General features: G+C 43.6%; 1 protein-coding gene across 2 annotated transcripts in view; it reads right to left on the reverse strand.

Moving 5' to 3' along the window:
• STXBP4 (syntaxin binding protein 4) overlaps positions 1 to 18999 on the reverse strand; it is a 151652-nt gene that overhangs the window by 132272 nt on the left and 381 nt on the right. Inside the window, exons 2-4 of one of the 2 annotated variants that reach the window (XM_083598760.1) lie at positions 9343 to 9428; positions 6902 to 7034; positions 5663 to 5795 (exon numbers count right to left, since the gene is read on the reverse strand). In XM_083598760.1, coding sequence (XP_083454886.1) covers positions 5663 to 5795; positions 6902 to 7034; positions 9343 to 9409 — 333 coding nt within the window. In that variant the 5' untranslated portion in view covers positions 9410 to 9428. The remainder of the gene's footprint in view (positions 1 to 5662; positions 5796 to 6901; positions 7035 to 9342; positions 9429 to 18999) is intronic. The other variant, XM_083598761.1, reaches the window with a different exon arrangement.

Raw genomic sequence — 18999 nt, forward strand, 5'->3', positions numbered from 1 at the left:
CCTGCTTTTCCTTGGGATGTCCCTATTTTCATGAGAGAAACGTTGAAGGGTACGGTACGACAACCCTATTTTCATTGGACAAATGTTGGGAGTATGGAGTTATGTGATTTCCCCCCCCCCCCCACAAGCCAAGGAGATAAGTAACTATACAACCTTTAGAAGACATCTGAAGGCAGCCCTGTATAGGGAAGGTTTTTTTAAAAAAATGTTTCATGTTTGATTATGTTTTTATATATGTTGGAAGCTGCCCAGAGAAGCTGGGGCAACACACTCAGATAGGTGGGGATATAAATAATAAAACTATTGTTAGTATTATTATTATTATTATGGAATAAGACATCCCTATTTTTATCAGAGAAATATTGGAGGGTATGGAATTGCTGTCAGCCTGAAAACAACAGGAATTCTAAGCATATAGGTCACTTCTGAAGGCATGAAAGTACTCTATAAAGATGTTCAGCCACACATATCCTTATGCATTGCAAGGGGTTGGACTAGATGATCCACAGGGTCCCTTCCAACTCTACGATTCTATGAGTGTACCAGGCTGACAAAACTAGAGAGGCTGATTATTCCCATTTTACTGACACAGAACTGAGGCAGGTACAGGATTTGAACCGAAACTTTCAGGGCAGAATGCGTCAACAAGGAGGCAAATGCCCCTCCTTCCTCCCTAACCACTGAGAGATCCTCTAAATCAGGCATAGACAAACTCAGCCCTCCAGATGTTTTGGGACTACAACTCCCATGATCCCTAGCTAAGAGGACCAGTGGTCAGGGATGATGGGAGTTGTAGTCTCTGGAGCACCGAGTTTGCCTATGCCTGCTCTAAATCAATCACGAGAATCTCTGCTTCGCAATGCCTGGGAGGCTATCCCAAAGGGATGCCCGGTTGGAATATCACGAGTTAATAAACCGACACTAATCAAATGAAGGCCGCTGTCACCGCTGGGGAAAGGATGGCTAGAAAAAGAAAGAGAGAGCAGGAAATCAGGCAGAGGCCAGAGTGTGAGCTTGTGGGCTAAGACGCCTCTCCACCCTGAGCCCAGATATGGCAATGGATAAGGAAAAGAGTGATTACTTGACACTTCACCTATGGCAAGAGAAAGGAAGGGATGCCACACGTTTATTTTATCATGCACAGGATTAAACCATTAATTGCTTTTTAATATACACTCCAGCAGACTATACAGTGGTACCTCGGGTTACATACGCTTCAGGTTACAGACTCCGCTAACCCAGAAATAGTACCTCGGGTTAAGAACTTTGCTTCAGGATGAGAACAGAAATCGTGCAGTGGCAGCGTGGGGGCAGCAGGAGGCCCCATTAGCTAAAGTGGTGCTTCAGGTTAAGAACAGTTTCAGGTTAAGAACGGACCTCCGGAACGAATTAAGTACTTAACCCGAGGTACCACTGTATATGAAAAAGAATGCAACAACCTATTCCACAAGAAGCTAATCCTGGTTTGGTTTCTTAGATGCCAGTTTATAACTTCTGATGCTATACCACTGAGCAACAGCATCTCGTTTGTTCCTCGGTGCTTACTATTTTTTTCGACTAGGCTAAAATACTTCATAGCTGGCGGTGGCAAGCAACACAAGTTGCAACAGTGGCCTCTGGTGGCACTGGTGCCAAACAGCACACACAAACCGCATCTGAAGCTAGTTCACAGCTAAAGCTCCGAACTGCCTATAAATTGTAGAATCGATTTGGAGGGGGTGGGACTTGGGTCTTAGATTTGAGAAAAGCGTAAACAAGCATAAATAGGTTTCTTTAGATTGGCACGCTTTCAAAAGGAGGAGTTAAAAATTTGACAGCCGTGCGTATTCTCTCCCTGTGCTATAATCACTGTATTTTTCGCTCTATAAGGCGCACCCGATCATAAGATGCACCTAGTTTTTAGAGGAGGAAAACAAAAAAAGCCAGCAAAAGCCGCAGACATGCTCGCTCTTTAAAGATAGAGTGGCTCTTGCTGGCTTTTCCGGGAGGTGGGAGAAGGGACTGACGGACTGCCCTCCGTCCCTTCTCCTACCTCCCTGAAAAGCCAGAGCAAGCTGCACAGCTATCGCTGAAGCCACACACAAACACACACACAGAGAGAGAGAGAGAGATGGAGATGAAGAGAAAGAACAGTCCTCAGAGAAAAAAAGGTCTGCTATAATCAAACAGCACATTGTAGAAACTAAGCCCTGCTCCTAAACCGCTCACTGCTTGAGGACATGGTTAGGGACACTTAATGTTGCCATCAAGAGATGCATTAGTTCCAGTTTTGCACATGATGCAAAACTTTGTCTCAACGGAGAAAGTGTGAGAAACAATGGGCAAGTGTGCAGCCTTTAGTTCAAGGGTTATTCCTGCACAAACACCATTCATATGAACACGGCTAACGAAGGAGCAGAGAGATCACAGACATATTTTGCAATCTGATCACCCCCCAAGCAAGTGGAAATTACGGTTACAGACCACAATCTGTAAACTTAGTTTCTAGTTTTATGTGCACGCATGTACACATGCACACACATGCACACACACACACAACCATTTGTATTGCATACAGAAATGTCACAATGTTGCTTTACTGGCCGAGGGAGCCGGCATTTTGTCCGCAGACAGCTTTCCAGGTCTAGGCGAACCAAAGCAGTGCACGGAAACGCCGTTTACCTTCCCGCTGGAGCAGTACCTATTTATCTACTTGCACTTTGACGTGCTTTCGAACTGCTATGTTGGCAGGAGCAGGGACCGAGCAACGGGAGTTCACTCCGTCGTGGGGATTCGAACCACCGAACCTTCTGATCGGCAAGCCCTAGGCTCATGCACATCAAACAAAGCATTTAAGGTAATTAAAGGCACCAACCACCTTCTAATGAAGGTCAAAAGGTTTTACGCGAATGCCGCAGAGCTTTTTCTGCTATACAATCTCACCAAAAAAGAAGCCTAACAGAGGTCCCAACACAAGCTTTCCATGCTGCTAAGTTCAATAAAGAGAAAGGGGAGAAGGGAGAGAGAGTTGTAACAGGAGGCCATTAAGAGCCTTCATTATTTCCAGTGCTGTGCTCTTCTTGTTGTGTTTTACGGCCCAGTTTCCAGACTGGGCTAAAATTAAAAGCAAGTCAACTCTGAACCTTCCAGTAGCACCTTAAAGACCAACTAAGTTAGTTCTTGGTATGAGCTTTCGTGTGCATGCACACTTCTTCAGATACTTCAGATACTTTTCGTGCATGCACACGAAAGCTCATACCAAGAACTAACTTAGTTGGTCTTTAAGGTGCTACTGGAAGGAAAAAAAATTTTTTGTTTTGACTATGGCAGACCAACACGGCTACCTATCTGTAACTGGAACTCTGAACCTCTATGTGACCTTTTTGTTTTACTCGGGACGTATATGAATCTAGCCGCGGTGGGGTTCACACTTCACTGCTTGTAAAGCAGCATGAAGATAAAGAGAGAGATGATATTTCAGGGGACAGGGATGAAAACAATATGCCCGGCAGGGCATGTTCTCTATTTACACACAAGGGGGACTCGGCTAGACTGGTAAAGAAAAAGCGATTTATATGCGTTGTATGTATGATATAACATTGTGCCACCAGGTGGCGATGTGCAGTCCCGTTCCCCACTACCTGTTTTCCCTGTTTAAATTGACAATGCTTTAAACCGAAATGCTCCTCTGATGTCTCTAGATCCAGCCAGGGCTTGAGGGAGCGCAAAAAAGCATCTGTAAATTCTTTCTATCAATGCTTGTATTAGATTTATGAAAAGCCATAGCTTTTTCTTTTTTCTTTAATTCCTTCTTAGATATCTCCCATTAGTTTCAACGGCAGCAATTAAGTGAAAACACAACGCACGGTAACTAAATAGGACTGAGCGTGCTTTTCTTAGCAGGGGGTAACAAATAAGTCAATAACACCATTTTAGGCGATTGGAAACTGGAGTGCAGTTTCAAAGATTTAGGGAATTAATCTGGTGCTGGTAAGACTTAATTGGAGCATCCTGTTCCGTTGTGGGCATAAAAAATTCAGGAAGGATGATGGAAACTTGGGAAAGGTTTAGAGAGGAGCTACGAAAACGACGAAGGGCAATTTCTTAAGAGCTAAGAGGAATGGTGCATTTCAGCCAGAGAAAGGATGGTTAAAAAGGGTGACTATGTTGCTATTTTACAAATATTTATAAGATCATACAACTGAGGAGTGGGCATAATTGCTTACTCTATCCACTGCCTATAGGACAGACAAGGACATCTACAAGGACATCTGCTGTAGACATCCGGAAATATTTTAAGTGAAAGAGGTTCTGCAGAGGAGCAGACTGCCCAAGTACCGTAATGAGTTAATTTTCATCCCTAAAGTGTGTGTGTGTGTGTGTGTGTGTGTGTGTGTGTGTGTATATATATATATATATATATATATATATATATATATTCAAAAGCATCAATTCTTTGGCGATCAGCCTTCTTTATAGTCCATAGTAGTGATGTATGGAGGTGAAAGCTGGACTATAAAGAAGGCTGATCACCAAAGAATTGATGCTTTTGAATTCTGGTGCTGGAGGAGACTCTTGAGAGTCCCACGGACTGCAAGAAGATCAAACCTCTCCATTCTGAAAGAAATCAGCCCTGCGTGCTCACTGGAAGGACAGATCCTGAAGCTGAGGCTCCAATACTTTGGCCACCTCATGAGAAGAGAAGACTCCCTGGAAAAGACTCTGATGTTGGGAAAGATGGAGGGCACAAGGAGAAGGGGATGACAGAGGACGAGATGGTTGGACAGTGTTCTCGAAGCTACCAGCATGAGTTTGACCAAGCTGTGGGAGGCAGTGGAAGACAGGAGTGCCTGGTGTGCTCTGGTCCATGGGGTCACGAAGAGTCGGACACGACTAAACGACAAAACAGCAACAACACACACACACACACACACACACACACACACACACACGTAGATCTATCAGGGGTGTTTATGGTGCAGAACTGCCTTCCTTGACACTAGGATGGCCATGTCTCCTACTTTACAAAGGGCAGTCCTCTACAGTGGTACCTTGGTTCTCAAACTTAATCCGTTCCAGAAGTCTGTTCCAAAACCAAAGCGTTCCAAAACCAAGGCACACTTTCCCATAGAAAGTAACGCAAAATGGATTAATCCAACCCCTAAAACAGCAATTTAACATGAATTTTACCATCTAACGAAACCATTGAGCCATAAAATGAAAGCAATAAACAATGTACTGCAGTCATGCAATCAATCCATCAGTAGCTGAACTGGGTTCCACACAGTCACAAAAACAAAACGAAAAAGCCGCAAAAACAAAAACGCAGACCTCAGTGCAACACTCAAAATTGAAGTGTGGCACTCAAATCGGAGCACATTCGGCTTCCGAAAAAAGTTTGGAAACTGGAACACTTATTTCCGGGTTTGCAGCGTTTGGGTTCCAAGTTGTTTGAGTACCAAGGCATTTGAGAACCAAGCTACCACTGTATTTAAAGGATTGCCTTTCTCAAGTCCGGTTTAATGACAAATAAACATAAGGAAGGGAACAGCAGAGAAGTCTGGAGTTGATTTTGAAAAGCGCCACAATACAATAAATAAGATCCGATTTTGAAATGCTCTTACAATACCCCCAGCTTGAAAAAGGGGAAAAGGAGCGAAGAGATGTCCCTCCCTTCATCTACCTTATGACAATCACCTCCAGGAATAACTTCCAGAATATGCACCAAGGGCCCTTCATTCCTGTTGATGCCTCCTACAATGTTCAAGCCAAGGCCTGTTCCCTTGGAAACAGTGATGATCTGAAACACGCTGTCACTAGACAAGAAGAGAAAACAAAGTTAGCTTTCAAAGGCCAGCGGCTGGAACACCAGGATCAGCCTGAAGCAGACATCTCCTTTTGTTTTCTCCTAAGGATGCTATGGCATCAAGGTTGCTCCAAGATGCTTACATCTTAATTGGGGGAGCTGCCTTCGGTGTAAAAGATGCAGCTACAGGTGGCTGTTTGTGTAACCAGAGGTTGAATCAAGCACTGCTGTGCGGACGGGAACCTTCAGAGCAGAGCTTTATGTAATCCTGCTCTCATAAAAGACAAATCTGCTTCAGTGGGCCCAGGAGGAATCCCTATACAATCTGCCTTTGATAATAAAACAGTCAAAGGAAGATACCTTGGCAGGGTGGATAAAAAACAAAGATTTTTTTAAAAATAATTTTAAAAATTGATTTTTTTTTCATTTAATCAGATTTTTTTTTTATTTAAACAGGATTTCTTTTAAATTTAAATTGGATTTTTAAAATAAAATGCTTTCGGAGGAAAAATCTTTCTAAAGATAGTTTTCTATTTAAGTTACATTATAGCCCAAAGGCTATCAGGAAATAAGGATCTGTTTTAAGTTTTTCATGTGTGCTAAAACTCAGCCTAAGTTGTTGGTTTTTTTTTTTTAAAAAAAGTGTAACCACATCAGTGAACAAATATGGATACATATGCTATAATGTTATTGTTTCAGTTAAATAAATTGTTATTAAGGAGATGATTATTTTTCTCCTTCCAATAAGCTAGCAAGGGTTGACGGGAATTGGAGTCCACAGAACCTGGAGTACACAAACATGGCAGAAGGATGCTGCAGGTATTCACATTTACAGAAAAAACCATCACTGCTAGACCAGACTGGGCGAAACGGATGCCCAAGCCTGATGAAATCCACAGCCAACTCGCTTTCCAAGGAGAAACAGAACATGAAATAAATGAATGCGTCAGAATTCATACAAATTCTGCTTTGATTGCTTCCATTCGCTTTTGGCAGCTCAGGGTGAGTAAGATGGCTTCTGGAACGCTAACACTGTCACGCTTTCAATAGGTATTTCCCACAAATTCTGGGAGCAGGGGGACGGAGAAACAATCTGCAAGTGATTTCAAACATTACTTTGTGGTGGCTTGAAGAGAAGTTGCTGTCAGGGGCTTTCCGTGGTGGTTTGCAATGATGTCGCTTGGATACAGCAGCTGTGGGCTTAGTGACCTCGAAGACGATCCCAAAGAGAGGCTGTCAGCAGGTTTACCTTAGAAGGAGAGAGAAAGGCAAAAGGACACACAGTGGTACCTTGGTTCTCAAACGCCTTGGTTCTCAAATGCTCAAATGTGGTTGTTGGCTTTTGTTTCCAGAGCGCCTGCACCAATCAGAAGCTGCGCCTTGGTTTTCGAACATTTCAGAAGTCAAACGGACTTCCGGAATGGATTAAGTTTGGCACTTTTGTTTTTACTTTTTATTTTGCGTTTTTGTTTTTGAGGCTTTTTCGGTTAATTTGTTTTTGTGACTGTGCGGAACCCTGTTCAGCTACTGACTGATTGATTGTGTGACTGCAGAAACGGATAAAAGCCCCCTATCCAAACAATGACCATCATCGGTGAAGGTAAGAAAAAAAATTAAATTTAATTTTTATCATCTACAATACTCTCTGACAGTGGTACCTCTAGTTACAGATTTGATCCGTTCCGGGGTGCTTTTCACACCCCGAAAAGTCTTCAACTAGAGTGCCGCTTCTGCGCATGCGCACGGTGCGAAAGAGCAATTCTACACACGCGCAAGATGCACAGAACACTTCTGCACATGCGCAAGACATGCAGAGTGCTTCTGTGCATGCGTGCGGGATGAAACCCGGAAGTGTACACTTCCAGGTTTGCCGTGTTCGTATCCTGAAAAAATGCAACTGGAGACTGATGTAACAAGAGGTATGCCTGTATATGTTTTATAGTGCAGTACGTTATTATTGCTTTCATTCTATGGATCCATGGTCTCATTAGATAGTAAAATTCATGTTAAATTGCTGTTTTAGAGGTTGTTTTTAAAAGTATGGAGCAGATTAATCTGTTTTGCATTACTGTCTGTGGAAGAGCGCGCCTTGGTTTTGGAACGCTTTGGTTTTGGAACAGATTTCCGTAACGGATTAAGTTTCAGAACCAAGATACCACTGTATATCCTCAGTTACCTTCTGGAAACCTTGAATCTGCAATTTGCAACACAGGTGATCAAAACTAATGAAAGAGGAGCCAAACAGGTTTCTTGGGGCCAGACTAATACTGAGCAGTTGGCTTGCTGGTGTTCACCTCCATTTGCTATTCATAAGGTGTGACTGGAAAGTTCGGTGAATGGTCACAGAAATCGGACAGTGAGAAATATTCAAATACACATGCTTTACAGGCCTTCAAAGTAGGCCCCCCTCTGATACAATGTACCATTGACAACGTTCATAGAACTGTTGTAAACCTCTGGAGAAATCCTCTTTTCGTACTGCTTTCAGTTCCCTCGTCACAGCAGCTTGGACATGTGAAATGTTGGAAAATCTGTGCCCTTTCTTTGCAGATTTCAGTTTGGGGGAAAAGAAGAAATCCGGTGGGGCCAGATTGGGAGAATATGGAGGGTGGGACAACTCAGTAACCTCAGTAACGATTCCACGGGGAATATGCAATTCTTCTGCCATCATTCTGACGGACAAACACCAATTCTGCATCAATAACTCATAAAACTCTGTCGACATTTGCCGCCATTCTGCTCATCGATGGCCTGCCAGACTGAGGATCATCTTTGATGGCTTGCCACCCTTCTCGGAAACGCTTAAACCACTCATACGTTGTCTTTTGAGTTACGGCTTCATCTCCGTACACAACAGTGCGCATTTTGTGGGATTCCGATGCCGACTCTATGTCTGAATATTTCTCGCTGTCAGATTTCTGTGACCATTCGCCGAACATTTCAGTCACACCTTGTATTTAGTGGCAATTGCCTTGTATAGTAACTACTTATGCAGCTCAGAGTGTTCCCAAATTACAGTGGTACCTCAGGTTACATACGCTTCAGGTTACATACGCTTCACGTTACAGACTCCGCTAACCCAGAAATAGTGGTTCAGGTTAAGAACTTTGATCAGGATGAGAACAGAAATCGTGCTCCGGCGGCAGCAGGAGGCCCCATTACCTAAAGTGGTGCTTCAGGTTAAGAACAGTTTCAGGTTAAGAACGGACCTCCAGAACGAATTAAGTATTTAACCCGAGGTACCACTGTACAAGCAAGGGACTTTATGCTGTTACAAACCAATGAAGACCAAGACACTGCTTTGTAATGTGTGAAATGAGCCCCTAGGGGGCATTGCCACACTTCTCTCTTGCTCAACTGATTTTCAAGGAAGGATCGATTGAACAGAGGTGTCTTTTCTGTCCATCAAACATCAAGCCACACGTAAAATCTGGGTTAAGGGTCTACCGTCCAATTCATGCAAGCATTCCTACCAACCTGAAATATTAATGGAGGCCACCAGGCCACCAAACATATTCTACGCTGCACAAAGAAAATATATATAACCAGCAGCTCACCAGCTAGGAGTTGTGTCGGGGAATTCCTCACAGAGTCTGTGTTGCTATGCAAGCTGAACTTCTCCATCAGGTTCAGAAATTCTACCCTGGGAACAAAGAGGATGAAGAGATGTTTTATATATCGATGTCACTTCTGAACGTCTCGGTCCAAGGCTTTTCAAGGAAATGGCACCGAGGATTGCATCCAACAAAGTTGTTGCGTTTCGAGGTCCCCAAGCCACCCCCCAATAATTCACACATCACACATCAATTTTGGTTTGGGTTTTTGGCACGATTTTGGCCACAACTTTATTTAAATACACACAAGTGAGTGGTTGCTTAGCCATGGGTTCCAACTATCTGTCCTTGGCCAGGGACAGAACTTACTTCCAGATTCCAGCGGAAGCCAGTGAGGGAAACAATTTTGGGGAGAAAATGAAGCTGAGCCTCAGTCCCTCACTTCTCACCCTCATGCTCCTGGTGGCTTGCATGGCCCAAGTCCGATGCCAGGGACAAGGACGAAAAGAATGGCAAGCCCCTGGATTCCTTTAACGGAATTCCCTTTCCGCACCACCATTTTAGGGGTAGGCACTTACCCCCCCCCACCAACCAATTTGAACCAATGCCTAACTGCCAACCTTACAAGTTGTGATGATTTGCTATGCAGTAGGCAAAAACCAAATGGCACCAGACAATCAGCCAAATGGACAAAATTCCTACCAGGCACCTGCCTCAAAGCAGACGACCCCATGACAGGCATAGCAAGGTCAAGCGAACAACCCCCCCAATACAGGGAGGGTGGGCGGGTGATCCAGTGCAAGCGGCCAAGAGGATGCCCAAAGTTGGGCGACCAATACTGAAAACCTCTGACCCCTCCTTCAAAATTGTCAACAAGCAATTCTCCCCAGCGACCCAATCAACCAATTCACTGCCTGGGTCACTCCGCAAATCTGCCCAGCAACACTGGGGTGGCTTGTATCTCCCACCGCAACACGTGCTCTCTGCTAGGGAGAACACATATAGCACGACAACGGCTTGTGCAACAGGACTTCCTCTCCCACTTCTCGCACCCCCTCTAAATCAGTTTCCACTGTTCAGGCAGAAGTCCTGGGACAACTTGGTTGCATGCAACCCTTACCAAACGCTGGACGAAAACTTTGCTTTCATTCAGCCTCTTACATGACAGGGAATTCCTGCAGCAGTGCTTGACTTAGTCCCACTCCAAAAGGAGAATGCTGGAAGAAAAAATCTCAGAAAGCAGAGCATGAAACTCTTAATCACAGAGCCCCATGCTGGGCAAAGGTTTCCTCCATTGCGGGGGGCAGAATTAGTGACTCCCGTGGTCCCTTCCAACTCTACAATTCTACTAGAAATATATTTTAACAATTAAAAAAATTGTCCAGTAGCACCTTAGAGACCAACTAAGTTTGTTCTTGGTATGAGCTTTCGTGTGCATGCACACTTCTTCAGATACACATGAACACGAAAGCTCATACCAAGAACAAACTTAGTTGGTCTCTAAGGCGCTACTGGACAATTTATTTATTTATTTATCTTATCTATTTCTACTGCGTCAGACCAACGCGGCTACCCATCTACAATTCTACAATTCTTTAAATTCAAGAACAAATGATACAAGAATCAATGGCCCCAGTTCAAGCTGGAGTTCAATTTCAAATATGGTTAAGATGCACCACTTGCAAAAGTACAACTGAGCACATTATTATTATTATTATTATTTATATACTTCCCTATACCCAGAGGTCTCAGGGCGGTTCATAGAATAAAATCAAAATATAAAACCATAAAATATATAATCAAAATAAAAACAACAATAAACAATAAAAAATATATAATCAAAATAAAAACAACAAGGGCATAGGATCCTCACAACATCTAACGTAAGACAATAAACAAACCTGGACAAGAGCCACTCATTGGAAAGACCAGGATATCAGTAATGTTTGCACATCCTTGTATGAACTCAAACAATAAAAAATATAATCTACAGATAGGGCTGCTACTGTGCAATGTCAGATACCCCTCAAATCCGAAAGCCATGAGCATAGCCTGGAGCTCATCTTATGTGAAGTTTAAAGGATGTGTATTGCAAGGGTTTTGCAATTAAAAAAAACCACTGGACTTAGATAGGGACATCAATAAGGTGGAAATGATGTACATAAGGGGGGGGGGACCAAGACAGACTGGGCTTTTTAATGTGACCCGCTGGGCCTAGTTCCAATTGGGAGCACATCTGTATAACAAAAACGTTTTTCTTTTTTTTTTTAATGATATTTTATTAAAGTTTCAAAAAAAAGTTACAAAGATGATAAGAAAATAGAAAAAAGAAAACAAAAAATACAAAATACAGAATAGAAAAAAAAGAAAAAAGAAACGGTTAAAAAAAATCCATCTTTCAATGTCTTGCCTTTCATTTACTTGTTTCCCTAACCTCCTCTCACCTCCCTTTTTTGTATTCCATTTCGAATGGTTAATTCAGCAAATCCTTTCCCTCTTTGTTTTTATCTTAGTTCTTTATCTTAACATATTATAGCCTTATATTTTCATCTATTAACAAGCCATTTTTACATACTCCTTTTTAACATTGTTGCTAAAACCGCTTCATTTCATTCCGACATCATTTTAACATTCATTAATTTTGCAGTGTTTCTGTAAATAGTCCTTAAATTTCTTCCAATCTTCTTCCACCGACTCTTCTCCCTGGTCTCGGATTCTGCCAGTCATTTCCGCCAATTCCATATAGTCTATCACTTTCATCTGCCATTCTTCCAGGGTGGGTAGATCTTGTGTCTTCCAATACAGTGGTGCCCCGCAAGACGAATGCCTCGCAAGACGAAAGGGTTTTCCAATTTTTTAGTGGCTTCGCAAGACGAATTTCCCTATGGGCTTGCTTCGCAAGACGAAAGCCCATAGGGAAATCTCCGGGGACAGCGGGGAAGCGCAGCGCGCCTTCTCCTCTGTTCCCGGACCTGTCTTGAAGACTTGCGGTGGGAGGAAGGTTTTCCTCCCCACCGCCAACATTCAGAAGGCTGTTCTGAAGGCTGGCGGTGGGAAGAAAAGCCCTTCTCCCGCTACCAGCCTTCAGAAGAGTTCCCCCAGGGCTGCCTAGGCTGCGGATAGCAGCCTGCTGCCCCGCGCGAGGGGCGCTCTGCTTAAGAAGCCAGAACAGCAAGAGGGATTGCTGCTTTCACTGCACAGCGATCCCTCTTGCTGTTCTGGCTTCTGAGATTCAGAATATTTTTTTCCTTGTTTTCCTCCTCCAAAAACTAGGTGCGTCTTGTGGTCTGGTGCGTCTTATAGAGCGAAAAATACGGTAGGTGCGAAATGGCTCCTTAAACCAGGGTTACAGTCACCAAAACGAAATGCCTAATTGCCATTTGGGGGTTAGACAGCTCGAAAGCCGCATTTGACAATACAACTTCTTGGTTCCTGAAATTCATTCTGATTGTGCAGATAAGATATTAAGGATAGAATTCTACAGGATGTGTTGCTAGCGGGTGAAAACAGTCACGATCCAAGGATTCCCCAGGCTTGCACCTCCATGTGGTGGATACATCAGGCGCCATGCTGTTGCCCAGGCATCTTCACTTGGTCACAAGTGGCCGATAGCCAGGATCAAAATGCCCCTGGCGCCTGGCTAATTTCAAAGGCTGTGGAGGATGTCCCATCGCCAGAGCTGAAGAAAAGGTTCTACTGCCAACCCGAACAGCTTTTGTACATAGAATTGAAGTGGGGGGTGGGTGGAATCTTGTATTTCAACTAAGGCAGCACAATGTGTTAGGCTGGCCTTGATGAAAAGGTACTGGAAATCACAGAACAGCCTCGCTACTGCAAGAGAAAGAAAAAAATTCCCCACTGCTATTTATACAATAGTGACAGCAAGCATACAACAAGGAGTTTAATTCTGTCTACCGGAATGATCAAACTGCTTGTGGATTTTAATTATTCAAGAAGGATAGAGAAAACTAGGTCAGCATTCCTTGGCTGAAAGGGGATTAAGAAAACACCTCAAATCTGTACAATAGGAAGAGACAGGACAAGGAGACAGAGAAAGCCGTATGTATACAGCTGGCAATTGCACAGTGAAAAGATGTGCAGTGGTGCCTCGGGTTAAGAACTTAATTCGTTCCAGAGGTCCGTTCTTAACCTGAATCTGTTCTTAACCTGAAGCACTACTATAGCTAATGGGGCCTTCCGCTGCCGCGCGATTTCTGTTCTCATCCTGAAGCAAAGTTCTTAACCCGAGGTACTATTTCTGGGTTAGCGGAGTCTGTAACCTGAAGTGTATGTAACCCGAGGTACCACTGTACGGACAATGCTAGGTCAAAAATTAAGGGAAATTAACAGAGCTTTGTTTGGACACAGATGGCTGCCACCAATTCCTAGTGCCTTGTGTGAATATAGAGACAAGAGGATCTGATATACTTGTCTGCATTAGCAGAAGTGTAATGCTGATAAAAGAAGGGGAGGAAATCAAACCTGAGATACCACCGTATCTGGTAAATGGACCCCTGACCGTTAAGTCCAGTTGTGGACAACTCTGGGGTTGAGGCGCCCCCTTGCCGAGGGAGCCGGCGTTTGTCCGCAGACAGCTTCCAGGTAATGTGGCCAGCATGACTAAGCCGCTTCTGGCGAACCAGAGCAGTGCACGGAAACGCCGTTTACCTTCCAGCCGGAGCGGTACCTATTTATCTACTTGCACTTTGACGTGCTTTCAAACTGCTATGTTGGCAGGAGCAGGGACCGAGCAACAGGAGCTCACCCCGTTGCAGGGATTCGAACCACCGACCTTCGGATCAGCAAGCCCTAGGCTCTGTGGTTTAGACCACAGCACCACTCACGTCCTACTATCTGATGCAATACAAGACTACAATTCACAAATGAGAAAGACAGCAGCTAATTATCCACTTTTCAGGAAAAGATAATAAACTGATGAGCTTGTCACACTTCTACTTCTCTTTTGATTTCAAAGGGTGAGGGGAGAGATTTTATTATTACAGCAGGAACAAATTCAGCAGGAACAAATTCACTTTGCTTTCTTTAGGTACCCACCCCTCCCGGCAATAAGCTGTTTCAGAAAAGTTCTTCTGGGGAAAAAAAACGAATGGCTTTTGCTGTAAGCCATTCCCTGATTGCTAGAGAGAAACGGTGATGGAAAGGCTAAGGCAAGGTGAGAGAAAATGGAGGGGTGAAGAGTTGCAGTGGGATCATGCCAATGTCTATGGCCATTTTGCTCCCTTATAGGCTTGAATAAATCTTTTAAAAAAAATGTTTTACTTTCTGCTTCTTCAGCTCTGCCAATGAGTGAAGACACGTGGCTGGTTGCTGATGCTGTTTGCAATTATGTCAACAGCTCTGTTGAAAATGTAGGGGTTAAAATATACAGATTTTCTCCAAGGACTCTGCTATTATGCAACAGGAAATTGTCTCTATGAGCTGAAAGGCAATGCATGCCTAGCAATGAATAGCTTTAATATGACTCTCACAGTAAGCCCACAATCCTAAGAATCCTTGCTGGAAGAATGCCCAACCGAAAATCCTGTAATTTTCAGATTAAAGGTGTCAAGTTTCAGCTTTAAAAAGTGGAATATGTAATTAATTAATTAGCAGGGCACTTCAATAACATGCTAGCATTAGGGAGCCAATGTATCCTGTAGATGTTTAAACTCTGAAGACATGGGGGTTTGAGTCTGTAAAATGGGAACAACATAGAGGTGCACATCACAGGGTTATTGCGAGGGAAAATTTCTCATGTGGTTCAATCTGCGGCCATTATGATCCATGTTTAAAGTTAAATATCTAAAGCCAACCATTCATTAGCCACAACAACCACGTCTTTGCCACTGACGTCTAAAATCAAGTCTCCAATAAGCAATCAACATTAAGAAAGAGGCCAATAATGAATGGCGATTTGATTGTACGAGTTAGCAGGTAGAAACAAACATTAAGCACATGAAACACAAAATATTTTGCTATCAGTTTTACCATAAAATAATGCCAGGAAGAAATATTAACAACCTCAGATATGCAGATGACACAACCTTGATGGCAGAAAGCGAGGAGGAATTAAAGAACCTTTTAATGAGGTTGAAAGAGGAGAGCGCAAAATATGGTTTGAAGCTCAACATCAAAAAAACAAAGATCGTGGCCACTGGGCCCATCACCTCCTGGCAAATAGAAGGGGAAGAAATGGAGGCAGTGAGAGATTTTACTTTCTTGGGTTCCATGATCACTGCAGATGGTGACAACAGTCACAAAATTAAAAGACGCCTGCTTCTTGGGAGAAAAGCAATGACAAACCGAGATAGCATCTTAAAAAGTAGAGACCTCACCTTGCCGACAAAGGTCCGTATAGTTAAAGCTATGGTTTTCCCAGTAATGATGTACGGAAGTGACAGCTGGACCATAAAGAATTGATGCTTTTGAATTATGGTGTTGGAGGAGACTCTTGAGAGTCCCATGGACTGCAAGAAGATCAAACGTATCCATTCTGAAGGAAATCAGCCCTGAGTGCTCACTGGAAGGACAGATCCTGAAGCTGAGACTCCAATACTTTGGCCACCTCATGAGAAGAGAAGACTCCTTGGAAAAGACCCTGATTCTGGGAAAGATTGAGGGCACAAGGAGAAGAGGACGACAGAGGACGAGATGGTTGGACAGTGTTCTTGAAGCTACCAACATGAGTCTGACCAAACTGCGGGAGGCAGTGGAAGATAGGAATGCCTGGCATGCTCTGGTCCATGGGGTCACGAAGAGTAGGACACGACTAAACAACAACAACAACAACTATGCCAGAGAGACTTCCAGCAATATATAAATCGCAGCTTTCGGATTTGCTCCCTTATGGCTGAGTTCTGAATGAATACAGCCACATCATTTATGTTATAATAGGACACCCTGAGAACATCGTAATGCAAGCTGACATTTTGTCTTCTGCCACAATGTTCATGCTGGGATATACTAGTAACTACAACTATTATGTGAAATGGCCATCAACGATCAGCTGTTCAGGAAGAAAGTTGATAAGCTTTTCCCACTTGCTCAACTAGCGGTGTGACCAGGAAAAGAGCTCTTTGTCACTGAGCTCTTTCACAAAACATTACTGCGTATGAGCCATAGGGATTGCAATTCAGATAAAAGGCAAGTGTGCTTCGTGCCTGATCTCCCTTTACTCTGCCTAATGTGCATTCATGGAACTATAATGAAAAGTGGTGGGGAGAATACAAATACATAAAGTTGTTTTTAGCAGCCGTACTGGCAACCACAATAGCATGAAAGGCAGTTATTTACTATCTACTGCAGCCATTCTCCCCACCCCAAGGTAATATCCTCTTTATGAAAATTTCATAGGCTTCTTCAGATTGCTTTCGATAGCCTCCGATAAGTTCAGTGCCTGTTGAGCAAGCAAAAGCAGCAAGAGATAAACAGGTCCATTTCCTCTGTTCCAGTAAATATACCGAGGTAATTGCTAAATACTTTTTATGAAGATCTCAACTCCTGTCTGTTTCGGAGTGGCCTGCAAGAGCCCAGAAGGGGCCCGAAAGAAGCACTCCTGGCTTGTTAGAGCAAACTGAACACATAAGCCAATTACCTAATCTGTTTGGGCAGTCCGGAAATGCAATGTGATGTATATAGTTCGACTGATTTCATGAGGACCCATAATAGTCCTTTGGAAGTGGGGGGTGGGGGGGAGAGCAAAGCAATGGCAAATTTACGAACAGTTGCAATATGCAATTCTTACAGGGGCTTTGTACCTCTATTCACAATGCAGCAAATTGTTTCCCCCCCCTAAAAAATAGATTTATGTCAAAACTTTCAATATTATTATCCAACCTACTTTAGAAGATATTATGTTACCCACAGGATAAACAGAATAAGGATGCATTCTGAGCGTTTTGCAAACGTTGACAAAAAAATAGTTACTGGATGTAATTTGTTTTGCAAATTTGCTCTCTATGTTTGGCTGGGGCAAAGTGATGCTTCCGCTGCCAAGTGGCTACATCTACCCAGTTAACTTTCACTGTCTGCCACTGCCGCACCTTTTCCAAATTCTCACTTGAGGTCTAGTCCTACCGTGCATCTCAGTCCTTTTAAAGATGATGTGTTTTCAACTGGGAGACAGCAAAGAGGAAATCTTGCCTGCAGGAGAAGTGCTTTGCAGGAGTGGATAGCCTGAATATCACCCTGAATATTCAGGTGGTAGGAGACCTGCATTTGCCGCTCAGTTATCATATAAAACACCTTTTATCAGCCTCCTCCAGAATCATTGTTTCATAAGTTGTGGCCCAAAGAGCTTAGAATTTATTTGGAACTGTTTTTCTTATAACTGCTCCCTTTCCCTTATGGGGTATTCCGGAGCCCGTATAGAGTCCTGAAGAAGGTTCCCTATCGGCAGAAGAAAATAACAGAGGCCAGCCAGAGTATATTGAGAAGCAAAGCGGCTAGTAAACCTGATCTTTATTAAAGGAACTGTTGCAACAGGGTCCCCACTCACCACATGCAGGAGGGAGGAGAACCCTGATCAATGGTGCACAAGCCCTTATACAGACTTTTGAAATTGCCCACCCTGTAGCCCAAGACACCCCCCCCCCGAAACATCAGACATACACCACAGAAGGAGGTGGTCTCCAGCAGAAATCCTGCCTGCCAGGATACCTGATACTGGTCACTGATTGCATTACCTGGGCAGCCTGGCCATTCTTTTGTGATGGTTAATACTTTAGTTCCTGAATGGAGGTCACAGGCTCACCCTATTCATACACAAAGACGCCCTTAAGACAGGATTTGTAAGTGAAACGACAATGGGAAGACTTTCCCCATTTGCCCCCCTTACTGCAGAGGAATATCTGAGGTCATTGGGAGAGTCAGAATGGCTTCAGGATTGCTTTCCCATTCTATTTCAGACACATGGTTCATATATTTAGATATGTGTGCATTTATGAATATTTATTCTATATTTGAGACCTCCAAATTCTTATACAGTCATACCTCGGGTTAAAGATGCTTCAGGTTGAGCGTTTTCAGGTTGCGTTCCGCGGCGACCCGGAAGTAATGGAACGGGTTCGTTCTGGGTTTCGCCGCTCGTACATGCAGACGCTCAAAATGACGTCACGCGCATGCACAGAAGCGGTGAATCGTGACCCGTGCACATGCGGGTTGTGTTCTGCTCAGGATGCTAACAGGGCTCCGGAACAGATTCCGTTCACATCCAGAGGTACCACTGTAACAGTACCCTGCTTAAGAAGTCTAGTTGTTGTTGTTTAGTCGTTTAGTCGTGTCCGACTCTTTGTGACCCCATGGACCAGAGCACGCCAGGCACTCCTGTCTTCCACTGCCTCCCGCAGTTTGGTCAAACTCATGCTGGTAGCTTCGAGAACACTGTCCAACCATCTCATCCTCTGTCGTCCCCTTCTCCTTGTGCCCTCCATCTTTCCCAACGTCAGGGTCTTTTCCAGGGAGTCTGTCCTTCCAGCGAGCACCCAGGACTGATTTTCCTTAAGAAGTCTACATATAGCAATTCAAAACCTTTCGCACACCTTATCTGAATCTCTACAGCAAGTACTAACAGCCCCGCCCTCTACCAACTGAGCTAAACTAAGAGGTGCTTGTTTACATATATATGTATGTATATTATATATATAACTTGTGTGTGCTTGC

Source organism: Podarcis filfolensis, assembly GCF_964270895.1.
Source record: "Podarcis filfolensis genome assembly, chromosome: 2".
Lineage (NCBI taxonomy): Eukaryota > Metazoa > Chordata > Lepidosauria > Squamata > Lacertidae > Podarcis > Podarcis filfolensis.